Source organism: Garra rufa, unplaced genomic scaffold (genome assembly GCF_049309525.1).
Source record: "Garra rufa unplaced genomic scaffold, GarRuf1.0 hap1_unplaced_471, whole genome shotgun sequence".
In the NCBI taxonomy this organism is placed as follows: Eukaryota; Metazoa; Chordata; class Actinopteri; order Cypriniformes; family Cyprinidae; genus Garra; species Garra rufa.
The window spans coordinates 1-14,035 of record NW_027394738.1 but is presented as its reverse complement, the minus strand read 5'-3'; the positions used below and the strand labels follow the sequence as shown (position 1 = coordinate 14,035).

General features: G+C 36.4%; 1 protein-coding gene across 1 annotated transcript; it reads left to right on the top strand.

The window, feature by feature from the left end:
• The first annotated feature begins 2,909 nt into the window (after nt 1-2,909).
• Nucleotides 2,910-14,035, top strand: LOC141317202 (ena/VASP-like protein). The gene is given in 11 exon segments (XM_073832978.1): nt 2,910-3,074; nt 4,287-4,478; nt 5,168-5,215; nt 9,433-9,487; nt 9,601-9,854; nt 12,216-12,248; nt 12,250-12,317; nt 12,529-12,571; nt 13,058-13,090; nt 13,215-13,275; nt 14,023-14,035. Coding segments are annotated over 10 exon segments (870 nt in total). The 5' UTR covers nt 2,910-2,939; the 3' UTR covers nt 13,224-13,275; nt 14,023-14,035.

Sequence of the window (14,035 nt, the reverse complement as noted above, 5' to 3'; positions counted from 1 at the left end):
CAAAACGCAGGCAGAAGAAGAAAAAAAATGGTTTTCTATACCAAATCTAAAGCTGAAAATAAGGCTCTATGAACCATTTCTGTTGAATATGGTCTCAGAGAGGTTTGGAAATGTTGAAATCAGCTGCATTCACAGGCGTCTTTGATTTATTCATGTCACAGAGAACGTTTGTCTGTCTGTGTGTTTGTTTCTGCTCTAAACCTGCAGTGAATGCATCTAAAGTCTCATTTATTCAAGCATTTTCCTCTGATCAGCAGGAATCCTCTTGAAATGAACACAGCTGTGAAATGGTCAGCGGACGGGTTTGTCACGTGTTCTGCTGCTGCTGGTCATGTATGTTGCATTAGAATGAGGATATTTACAGAAAGAGACTGTGTGGAGCGATATATGACGTCTTTATTCTTTCAGTAACCCAGAATCATCATGTTCTCTCTCTCACGTCACTGCAAACATGCACTGTTTATGTTTGAAATGGAACAACATTTGAGAATTTTTATTGTTAACAAAACAGTTTTGGGTTCTGTTTACTTTCATTGCACTGCAAAAAATGCTTTTCTTACATAACTTTTTTTTGTCTTGTTTCCTGCCAAAATATCTAAATATCTATTGTTTAGACAAGTAAAAAAAGATGAACTTGTTTTCAGAAAAAAACAAGTCAAAATTAAGTGCGTTTTTGCTTGAAACAAGCTAAATAATCTGCCAATGGGGTAAGAACAAAAATCTAATTTTAACAGAAAACAAGATTATTTTTCTTACTCCAAAAACACACTTAAGTTTTTTTCTGAAAACAATTATTAAATTAAGAAGGATTTTCTAGATGAGTAAAAATGATTGTCTTGTTTTCAGACGAAAACTAGTCAAAATGAAGTGTTTTTGGAGTAAGAAAAATAATCTTGTTTTCTGTTTGAAATTACATTTTTTTTCTTACCTTATTGGCAGATTCACTCAATTTTGACTTTCTGAAAACCAAAAAAAAATATTTTTTACTCGTCTGGAAAATCCTTCTTGATTTAAGCATTTTTCGATATTTTGGCTGGAAACAAGACAAAAAATCTAAGTAAGAAAAGCATTTCTTGCAGTGTATATTTTTGTCCCTTCTGTGGAACATAAGAAGGCTTGCGCTGCAAAAAAATGACTTATCTCATTCTCATTTAGTATATTTGTCTTGTTTCTAGTCAAACTATCTAAAAACAAAATCGTGAATTAGGATGCATTTACTAGATAAGCAAAATGACAAGAGTTTTTTAGTCTTTTAGGCTTATCTAGTAAATGCATCCTAATTCAAGATTGTTTCGATATTTTGACACACAAGAAAAATGACTAAGTAAGATAATCTGTTTTCTCAGTGTGGTTAGCTGCGGTTCTTCATCAGTGGCTGTGTTTGTGTGTTCACACTGACTCTCACAGCAGCATCTGAACTCAGATCAGAGGAAGTGCGTCTCAGCCCGCGGCAGCGTTTATATTTTTGGCAGTGCTGCACAGATGGGCTTGTTTTCCTCGTGTTCACTGCTAAACTCAAATCCTCTCCCTCTGTGACTCCAGTCGACTTCTCATGTTCAGTCCTTCAAGAAGAGGAGAAATTGTAGAAGAGGGGCAAGTTGTCACACTTGATTCAGTCGCTCTGAGGTTTTGATTGTTCACTCACTGATTGTCTGTTATGGATTCAAACACCTATTTTTGTGAATGTCAAAAAATGTGCAACGTATTTTAGTTTATGAGAAAACAATCTTGAGATTTGATCTTCATTTGTAAGTTGATACAGTTGAGGTCAATAGTTTACATACACTTTTCAGAATCTGCAAAATGTTAATTATTTTATCAAAATAAGAGCGATCATACAGTACAAAATGCATGTTATTGTTTATTTAGTACTGACCTGAATAAAATATTTCACATAAAAGATGTTTACATATAGTCCACAAGAGAATTTATAAAAATGACCCATTGATTCTAACACTGTGTTTCTCTGAATGATCCACAGCTGTGTTTGTTTGTTTAGTGATAGTTGTTCATGAGTCCCTTGTTTGTCCTGAACAGCCTGCTGTTCTTCAGAAAAATCCTTCAGCTCCCACAAATTCTTTGGTTTCCCAGCATTTTTGTGTATTTGACCCCTTTCCAACAATGACTGTATGATTTTGAGATGCATCTTTTCACACTGAGGACAACTGAGGGACTCATATGCAACTATTACAGAAGGTTCAAACACTCACTGATGCTCCAGAAGGAAAAACTACGCATTAAGAGCCGGGGGTGAAAACTTTTGAACAGAAAGAAGATGTGTGCATTTTTCTTATTTTGCTTAAATATCACTTTTTTTTCATTCAGTATGCCCTTTAGAAGCTGCAGAAGATACTTACAGGTTTCCCAGAAGATAAAGTAAGTTAAATTTACCCTGATCTTCAAATTCCAAAAGCTTTCACCCCCGGCTTTTAACGCATGTTTTTTCCTTCTGGAGCATCAGTGAGTGTTTGAACCTTCTGTAATAGTTGCATATGAGTCCCTCAGTTGTCCTCAGTGTGAAAAGATGGATCTCAAAATCATACAGTCATTGTTGGAAAGGGGTCAAATGCACAAAAATGCTGGAAAACCAAAGAATAGATTTTTCTGAAGAACAGCAGCAGTTGTGAAATTAAATGTGAAATGTGAAATATCTTATTCAGGCCAGTGCTAAATAAAAACTACCATGCGTTTTGTATGATCCCTCTTATTTTGTAAAATAATTGACATGTTTCAGATTCTGCAAGGGGGATGTAAATGTTTTTGACCTCATGAGTATGTGGTTGTTGAGGTGTTGTTGGGGACAGTGTTTGCCGCTGGTTGTGGATGAGAGACTCTAACGAGGGCAGCGCTGCGGAGGTGACGTGTGTTTTATGGACTGACCCGCCGTGTGTTTGTTTGCTTTCAGTGAGCAGAGCATCTGTCAGGCCCGCGCCTCCGTCATGGTCTACGACGACACCAGCAAAAAATGGGTGCCGATCAAACCGGGTCAGCAGGGCTTCAGTCGAATCAACATCTACCACAACACGAGCAACAACACCTTCCGCGTGGTAGGAGTCAAACTGCAGGACCAGCAGGTGCGTCTGCACACAAAACCAGATCATTCACCACAACCCTGGGCCACAAAACCAGTCATAGCTTTCCATTGATGTATGGTTTGTTAGGAGAGGACAGTATTTGGCTGAGATACAACTATTTGAAAATCTGCAATCTGAGAGTGCAAAAAAATATTGAGAAAATCACCTTTAAAGTTGTCTTTGCAATGCATATTACTAATCAAAAATTAAGTTTTGATATATTTATGGTAGGAAATTTACAGAATATCTTCATGGAATATGGTCTTAATATCCTAATGATTTTTGGCATAAATGAAAAATTGATCATTTTGACCCATACAATGTATTTTTGGCTCTTGCTACAAATATACCCGTGCTACTTCAGACTGGTTTAGTGCTCCAGGGTCACATTTGACCTTGTGCAAGTCACATTTATTTCTACAGCATTCCTTATTCTTCTTTTCAAAGCAGCTTCACAGTGATAATCAGCTAAATAAAAGTGTTGAGAATGCAAAATTCCTGAGTTATGAAATTCATAGTCATTATTCAGATCAGTTCTGTTCAAGTTTATGTTCTCATCTGAAAAACAAAAGAAGATATTTTGAAAAAATGTATGTTTCTAATAAGAATAAAAAGAAATGTTGTGTTTTTAAAATAAAAAGTCTAATACTAAGACAAGACACAAAACTCAAAAATAAACACTCATTATCAGGATTAAAACACTCAGTGTCTGCAGCGAGTGCACTGCGAAAATGCTTTTCTTAGAGTTTTTGTCTTGTTTTCAGCCAAAATATCGAACAATTCTTAAATCAGGAAGGATTTTCTAGACAAAGAAAATTATTGTCTTGTTTTCAGAAAAAAACAAGTCAAAATAAAGTAAGCTTTTGCTTCGAACAAGCAAAAAAAATTGCATATTGGGTAAGAAAAAAAATATTTCAAACAGAAAACAAGATTATTTTTCTTACCCCATTGGCAGGTTTCAAGAAAGAACACTTCATTTTGACTCTTTTTTCTGAAAACAAGACAATAGTTTTTACTTGTCTAGAAAATCCTTCTTGATTGAAGAATTTTTAGATATTTTGGCTGGAAACAAGACAAAAAATCTAAGTAAGAAAAGCATTTTTGCAGTGTGGAACATATTCTTTACATTCGTGACCACCACAAATATCACTCTATTAATTTTTCCTGAGCACATTCTGACCTCTGACCTGTGACCTCTGACCTGTGTGACAGGTGGTCATCAACTACTCGATCGTGAAGGGTCTGAAGTATAACCAGGCGACGCCGACCTTCCATCAGTGGCGTGACGCGCGGCAGGTGTACGGACTCAACTTCGCCAGTAAAGAGGAGGCCACCACCTTCTCCAACGCCATGCTGTTCGCCCTCAACGTGCTCAGCAGCCAGGATGGAGGTAAGAGCTCTGCCGTCCACCTGGAGAATTAATATATGAATCTGAATATGATTATCTGACCAGAGGCATGAAGAGAAAATCCTGACAAACTATCACATCATGTGTGTTTGACAGTAATCAGATGAACAATCTCAGATTATTATTCATATCAGGAGTGTGTCTGTGTGTCAGATGGGCTGAGGATTGTCTATATCTCAAAATCCTGCATTTATATCTCACAGTTTGGAGTTTTTATGTCAGAATTCAGAGTTTATGTCTGTGTACAGTAATTCAGAATTGAGATGCAGTTGCAATTACCTTTGAGTTTTTCTTTATGCAATTGCAGAAACTAGAGGCATTGAGAGGTTCTCTCTACATCCATCAGTCCATCTGAGTGATTTCAGAATCATTTCACAAGACTTCACAGAGTCTGATTAAAGGAGAAGTTCACCTCCTTGTCATCCAAGATGTTCATGTCTTTCTTTCTTCAGTCATAAACAAAATGTTTTCTGAGGAGCACATGTCAGGAGTGTTCTCCATATAGTGGACTTCTATGGTGCCCTGAGTTTGAACTTCCAAAATGCAGTTTAAATGCAGCTTCAAAGACTCTAAACGATCCCAGCTGAGGAAGAAGAGTCTTATCTAGCCAAACGATTGGTTTCTTTCAAAAAAAAAAAAAAAATGCACAATTTATTTACTTTGAAATCATCCTCCATCGCTGCAGAAGTACCAACCCAGTGTTTACAAAGTGAACTTGCAAAGAAGATCAAACGCCCTTCACAACACAGTGATGTAGGACAATTATGAAGTTGGAGGAGAAAATGAGATGGGAGTTTTTAGACATACCCTAACTGTCTTGAACCAACATTTGAGGTAAAAAAGTGTATAAATTGTCATTTTTTTTAGAAAATCACCAATCATTTCACTAGATAAGACTCTTCTTCCTCGGCTGGGATCGTTTAGAGGTCTTTGAAGCTGCATTTAAACTGCATTTTGGAAGTTCAAACTCGGGGCACCATAGAAGTCCACTATATGGAGAACACTCCTGAAATGTGTTCCTCAAAAAAAAAATAATTTGTTTGCGACTAAAGAAAGAAAGACATGAACATCTTGGATGACAAGGGGGTGAGAACATTATCTGTATGTTTTTGTTCTGGAGGTGAAGCTGACGCATGTCCTGTCTCTGACAGCGCCCCCTGATGGCCACAGATCACAATGATCACCGATGACAGACTCACTGAATATGATCAACCCATTCAGTCTGATCTGATGATTCAGCACCTCTGATACTCACACCAATATCTGTTCAACTGTTATTTATTTCTGTGATCAAAGCTGAATTTTCAGCATCATTACTGCAGTCTTCAGAGTCACATGATCCTTCAGGAATCATTCTAATATACTGATTTGCACCTCAACAAACATTTCTGATTATTAGCAATGTTGAAAACTGTTGTGCTGCACAATATTTTTGTGGAAACCGTCATACATTTTATGTTTCAGAAATCACAGATGAATAGAAAGTTCAAAAGAACAACCTTTATTTTAAATATAAGTCTTCTGCAACATTATGAATGGCTTTACTGTCACTTTTGATCACTTTAGTGCATCCTTGACGAGTAAAAATATAAATTTCTGACGGCCGACTTTTGAATGCTGTTTCATGGTTTCCACAAAAATATAAACCAGCACAACTGTTTGTAACATAATAATCACAATTAATTAAAACTACATTTTACAAAATATTCACATAGGAGACTACTATTTGAGCACTGCAAAAAAAATGATTTTCTTCCTTAGTATTTTTGTCATGTTTTCTAGTATAAATATCTAAAAAATTCTTGAATCAGGATGCATTTACTGGACAAGTAAAAATGACTTGAGATATGTCTTGTTTTCTGAAAAAAAAAAAAAAAATTAGCTTAAAACAAGCAAAAATATCTGCCAATGGGGCAAGAAAAATAATATCGTTTAGCCTTTGATTTAAACTATTTTTCTTACCCCATTGGCAGATATTTTTGCTTGTTTTAAGCAAATTTTTTTCTTTTTTTCAGAAAACAAGACATCTCAAGTCATTTTACTTGTCCAGTAAATGCATCCTGATTCAAGAATTCTTAGATATTTATACTAAATAACAAGACAAAGATACTAAAGAAGAGAATCATTTTTCTCAGTGAGTGTCTAATTAGACACTGATAATGAAAATAATTATAGAGAAAATGAAAATGCATGCATGGCATCACACATTGACACAGACAGGTGCAGATCTGGACTGGTTCACTGCAAAAAATGCTTTTCTTACTTTTTTCTTACTCTTTTCTTATTTTTTTGTCTTGTTTCCGGCCAAAATATCTAAAAATTCTTAAATCAAGAAGGATTTTCTAGACGAGTAAAAATTAATGTCTGATTTTCAGAAAAAACAAGTCAAAATAAGTGTGTTTTTGCTTGAAACAAGCAAAATAATCTGCCAGTGGGGTAAGAAAAATAGTCTTGTTTTCTGTTTGAAATAAGATTATTTTTCTTACCCCATTGGCAGATTATTTTGCTTGTTCTAAGAAATAATAACTTAATTTTGGCTTGTTTTTTCTGAAAACAAGAAAATAATTTTTACTCGTCCAGAAAATCCTTCTTGATTTAAGAATTTTTAGATATTTTGGCTGGAAACAAGACAAAAATCTTAGTAAGAAAATCATTTTTTGCAGTGTTCGTGTTGCTGTTTATCAGCGCTAGGGTGAAGGTTTGAAGGTTTCCTGTGAGTCTGGAGGAGCGTGACGTCTCTCTCTCTCTCACACACACACACACACACACACACACACACACACACACACACACACACACACACACACACACACACACACACACACACACACACACACACACACACACACACACACACACACACACACACACACACACACACACACACACACACACACACACACACTGCTGTAATATCACACTAGAAATGACTGTCTCATACTCTAGAAATCACATTCACACACAAGTCTTCAGCTAAACCCTAATAAAACAACAGGGTCTTGTTTAAAATAGAATATATTCACCATACTGTTCAATACTGTTGAAAACAGTTGTGCTGCCCAATATTTGTGTGGAAATGTGATGCATTGTATGTTTCAGGATTCACAGATGAATAGAAAGTTCTAAAGAACAGCATTTATTTAAAAAACAGAAATGTTTTGTAACATTATAAATGTCTTTACTGTCACTTTTGATCAGTTTAATGCATCCTTGATGAATGAAAGCATCCATGTCCACAGTGATATGAAGCAGCACAGCTGTGGTGTCATGATGAGAGCAGAAACACACACAGAGTCGCCCTCTGCTGCTCACATGATCAAGTGTGTTGTCTGCTGTAGATGTGCTGCATCAGCTGTTCTGCCGTCCCATCATGCATCTGGAAAATTCCACATCTCTCACTGTGCAGCTCTCATACGCTTCAGGAAACTCAAGCGGATCCGATCGATTGTCATCATATCCGATACCCGCCGCTGTCAGACTCGTTACATCAGTTATGAAACACTGCACCATGTTCCCTGTAAAGAAATTAATACTTTTGTTCAGCGAGGCGGTTATATCGATCAAAAGTGCCAGCACAGACATGTGTAACATTACAAAAGATTAATATTTCAAATAAATGCTGTTCTTCTAAACGTTCTATTCATCTGTGAGTCCTGAAAAACAAAATGCATGACAGTTTCCACAAAAATATTGTGCAGCACGACTGTTTTCAACATGGATAATAATCAGAAATGTTTGTTGAGCAGCAAATCAGTGTATTAGAATGATTTCTGAAGGGTCATGTGACACTGAAGACGGCAGTAACGATGCTGAAAATTCAGCGGCGCATCACAGAAATAAATTACGGTTTAATCATAGAGATGCACCGAAATGAAAATTTAACAAAAGTAAACACTGGGCTGAAGGGTTATTACCGAACACGGTTTTTCGTGCTTTTTCCCCCATGTGTTGTGCCAGTTTTTTTCACCGTTACATAAATTAAATAGCCCAAATGTGCTTTTTTACAGTTTTGTCTTGCTTTAAAAAAAAAAATCAATTACAAAACAACAATTTTAAAATATTTACTGATCACTGAACATTTGTAACATTCTAGTAGACATTATAGCCCACCAACAAACCACAATTTAACTTCAAATGAATAAGTTAGTAAAATAATATTCTTTGTCCATTTCTAAGAGCCGCTTCTTGAATCAGGAATGTGTTTGTAATGCACAAATAAATGCAGCCTTGCTGAGTAAAGGAGAATGTTAGAATAAATGTATTAATAGAGCTGTTTTCATTATTTTTGTTACTTTTTATTTTATTTGACAGAACAACAGTAAAATGACAATGCTAACATTTATGAATGTTGACTTTTATTTTGGTGCAAGAAGAGCTCAGTCCTAGTGTTTGCTGGCAGCAGCAGATTTGTGAATGATTGTCATCTTTGGTCTTTGAACCCTGGCTAAGGAGCTGCTGTCAGAATAAACACAATTGGTGTCTGGTGTATTAGACAACAGAACGTTCTGGAGTTGATTGACTAATGGATGATTTCAGTCATCATACAGTAACCTTTCTCTCCTCATGAAGACATGCGATGCGCTTCTAAACAGTCTCTCGCTGTCGCTGCTTGGAATGATTTTTGTGTCTTTCTCTGACAGTTTTAAATGCGTCCACACTGACCACATGTTTGATCATTAGTGCACGCCTCTATTTGATCACGTCACAGCATTGTTCACTATCATTCATTTGGCCTTTTCACTTATAATTTCAGTTGCCAAACATTTGGTGCATCTCTATTTAATAGATATTAACATAGAAAGCAGCTCTTTCACAGTTTTTACAGACTTTTTGATCAAATAAATTTGTGAGCAGAAAATATGCCTTTAGTGTGTGTGTGTGTGCAGTGCATGATGGGTATGTGTGTTTATGTGTGTTGTCAATCTCTGCAGGCAAATGGAAATGCAGCAGCAGCAGCAGCAGATGCAGGCGCATATTGAGCGGGAGAGACGATCGTCCAACTCAGGTCAGACACTGCAACACTCTTATTAATCTATAGAGCTGCTTTCCAGCTGAAACTCATATATTTTGCATCATTTCCAATATAAAAAATGAGGGTTAGTTGTGTTTTCTCCTCAGGTTCCCCATTTCAGGGTCACCCCGCGGTGCTGTCCGTAGCTCCTCCCACTGTGGCTCCGCCTCCTCTGCTGATGGGCGGTCCCTGTCCTCCGCCTCCTCCCCCGCCCGGGCCGCCGCCCCCCTCCGCCGGAGCTCCGCCCCCTCCTCCGCCTCCTCTACCTGTGGGGTACGGGGGTCCGGCGCAGGACGACAGTCAGGCCCCCACGGGTCTCGCCGCCATGATCGCCGGAGCCAAACTGCGGCGCGTGCAAAGGGTGCGAGATCATCATTCATCATCGTTCATGAAGTGTTTTTGCTTTATAGCTTTTTTAAAAGTCTTCTTTTGGTAGTTATAATCCATAAATCAAACCTATCCGCTAAGAGGAGAATCACAGCATTACAAACATTCGGAAAGACTGTCAAATTATATCCAGTGTTGGGGGTAACGCAAGTTACATAATAATATTACATTTTCCAAGTAATTTATGTATTTAACCCCATTTTATGAACCGATGTCTTTGCTGCCGACCTTCGATGATTCAATTCATCCATACTAATAAGCACAAATGACTCAAGATAATCAACATTTGTTTTCCTTTTTTTATTGCTGAAGAGTTGACATTTGTTCTTCTGCGGTCTACTGTACAGACGGAGATTTACTTTTCTCTAAACCCGAGGATTTTGCTGTGAAAAGGCTTTTACATTTGACAAAAATACAACTTTTTATATTAAAAACTAACAAGCAAGCCCTGCCCAGATTTAAAAAGTAACACAAAAGTACCGTAACGCATTACTTTCCATAAAAAGTAACTAAGTAATGTAATTAATTACTTTTTTAGGGAGTAACTCAATATTGTAATGCATTACTTTTAAAAGTAACTTTCCCCAACACTGAATATATCCATAGAAACAACATATCGTAGGTTTATTGCAACATTTGCATATAATATACAAATATCAAAATAATTTGCAGTGGTCCATGGCGGTGGGCGGAGCTATTTTGGCGCATTTGCTCACTGTGACTCTCTGATTGGTTGAAATTTTTGTACAGCATTATGGGTAATGTAGTTTTCCACCACAAATGTACCTGTTAAATGCAATTATTTAAAAAATCAGTTGGTTTAGCATGAACACATGGCATTAACGAAAGCATATAAAAAAAGCAATCTTGTAGCTCATGGTAGGTCTGTTTTTAATGGTTCATACATTATAGTTAATAATCCTTATGAACAAAATAAATCGAGTTTTTACTTCTGGAGCCGACTCTGTGACCAAACCCAAACCAAATCATTTCCAGACAACAGCAGTTCATAGTGACTGCAAACATGATTCAAAACCACATTAGATGAGCATTTTTGTCATGCAGTGGTTATTTTAAGGAGCTGTTCATGGAAAGGTTGTTTTGGAAGCAAAAACTGATATTTTATGGCATTTCTGTGAAAACACACATTTGAAGCTTTATTTTTGAGAGTGTGAAGTCATTAGATGAGTCAAATTGTGAGTTTGAGAATGTTTGTGAGTCTTCATTACAGGGAATGGGTTAGAGAGTCATTTGTTGATGATTCAGACTCCACTGTTCACACTGAAGCTAATCTGTAACATCTGTGACCCTGGAGCACTAAACCGCAATAGCCAAAAATACATTGAATGGGTCAAAATGATTGATTTTTCTTTTATGCCAAAAATCATTAGAAATTATGTAAAGATCATGTTCCATGAAGATTTTTTGTAAAATTCCTACTATAAATATGTCAAAATGTAATTTGTGATTAGTAATATGCATTGTTAAGAACTTAATTTTGGACAACTTAAAGGTGATTTTCTCAGTATTTTGATTTTTTTGAACTCTCAGATTCCCAGATTTTCAAACAGATGTATCTCGGACAAATATTGTCCTATCCTAACAAACCATACATCATAGAAAGCTTATTTATCAAGCTTTCATATGATGTATATATCTCAGTTTGTAAAATTTAACCTTTATGACTGGTTTTGTGGTCCAGGGTCAGACATATGGAATCCATCTATCACCTCAAAGGTTCTTAAAGAGGAAAAAGGTTCTTCAGATGGTTTAAATGTCTTCACACAAAGAAAATATGGTTCTGCTCACTGAAAGGTTCTTTGGGAACTACTGCAAAAATGCTTTTCTTACTTAGATTTTTTTGTCTTGTTTCCAGCCAAAATAATAAAAAATCTTGAATCAGGAAGGATTTTCTAGACAAGTAAAAATGATCTTGTTTTTAGTAAAACCGGTCAAAATGAAGTGAGTTTTTGCTTAAAAACAAGCAAAATAATATGCCAATGGGGTAAGAAAAAAATCTTAAAACTCACCTCATTTTGACTTGTTTTTACTAAAAACAAGACACTATTTTTCTAAGTAAGAAAGCAGTTTTTGCAGTGCAACCAAAGCAGTTTCTTCTGTGGTATTACTGTGAAAACACCTTATCTTATGGAAGATATCTTTATTTTATATTAGTGCAGAACCAGATCTCCAAAAACACATTTTACATGAAAAAGAACAAAAGTCAAAATCCCATGAGGCAAATAATATCAAATAAAAGGAGAAAAGCAAAAGTGCAAGCGTGTATGTCAGATGATCAGTGTTTGATTGTGTTTGCTGTGATGGTTGTTCGCAGACGGAGGAAAAATCTGAATCCGGAGCCAAAAACCGAAGCCAACCGGACCAGCGGAGGAAGCGGAGGTCTGATGGAGGAAATGAACGCGCTGCTGGCACGCAGGTCACACACACACAACACACACACACACACACACACACCACACACACACACACACACACACACACACACACACACACACACACACACACACACACACACACACACACACACACACACACACAGACACACACACACACACACACACATAAACACTGCTGTCATAACACACACTCAGAATAAACACACTCACACGCTTGATTTGTCATGACAGAAGGAAAGCAGCGGATGAAAAGAGGGATGGAGAAAGCCAAAATGTGAGTCCAGAGCTGATGGAGATCTCTTGATGTTTACCTGCTTCATTTTTGATTATGTTTTTAGATTTGATAGATACACATTATTGATCTGAATGGAAACAATATATGTGACCCTGGACAAAAATACTGAGGAGGACAGTCATTTTTTACATTGTTGACAATTTGAACATGAGAAAGTGAAGAATCTAATAACCCATAAATAGTAATACTATAACTTCCAGTGTGAAATAATAATAGTAAATAATTATTTGGCCTCTAGTTATCATACATTTATCTTTCATTTTAGAGTTAAAACAACATAGTAATGCCTATATGTGTGCAGCCCTATATATAAATCATTTTACATTAAAATGGAAATAATACACTTACTAAAAAAGATGAAATGATTTATCTGTAGTTCAGTTCTTATCTTTGAGTAGTATTTACGTCTGACAGAAGTGTGTGTGAATGTTAGTGGTTTTCCGTGAATGATTCTAATGTTTTCAGGATGATCCCGCGTCTCGTGACAGAACGCCGCAGGTATGAAACGCTGTCAGCACTGTGTGGATTATTCTGAGAGCAGTGCTGTAAATATAGCGCTCAGATGTGTTTGATCAGATGAATGTAGATGGAAAAGTCAGTTTTGGTTGATGTCGTCCTGCAGATGGTGTGAAGAAGCCGTGGGATCGAGCAAATTCAGCCGAGAGATCATCACTGGTGTCCAGGTCAGAAACACACAACATCACAAACGTCACAGACACCAGTCAACACTTATTTAAAGCGATAGTTCACCCAAACTAACAATAGTATTTTTTTCCATACTATGGAAGTCAGTGGCTATCAGTAACTGTCTGATTACCAGAATTCTTCAAAATATCTTCTTTTGTAATAAAAGTAAAAATCAGTGAATTATGTTTATTGTTAATTCTAGTTAGAACTAAATCAGCAGTAATAAGAATGATTCATGCTGACATTAATCATATTGATATGCAAATAAAACTAACTTGTTTTTATTACCAAAACTTATTATACACTATCAAAACGTTAAACTTAAATATGTGACCCTGGAGCGCAAAACCAGTCTTAAGTACATTTTCCTACCCAAGATATATCAAAACTTATTTTTTGATTAGTGATATGCATTGCTAAGAACTTCATTTGGACAACTTTAAAGGCGATTTTCTCAATATTTGGTTTTTTTGCACCGTCAGATTCCAGATTTTCAAATAGTTTGTATCTCGGCCAAATACTGTCCTCTCCTAACAAACCACACATCAATGCAAAAACAAACCACACATCAATGCAAAGCTTATTTGATGATGCATAAATCTCAATTTTAAAAAAAGGACCCTTATGACTGGGTTTGTGGTGCAGAGTCATAATATTAAGTTTTAAAAGTGAGGAAAAACGGCATCTTCAGTGTGTTTGAGGTGATCAGTTGTGATTAATACAGTGATTCTGATTGGGTTTAGGGTTCGACCCGTC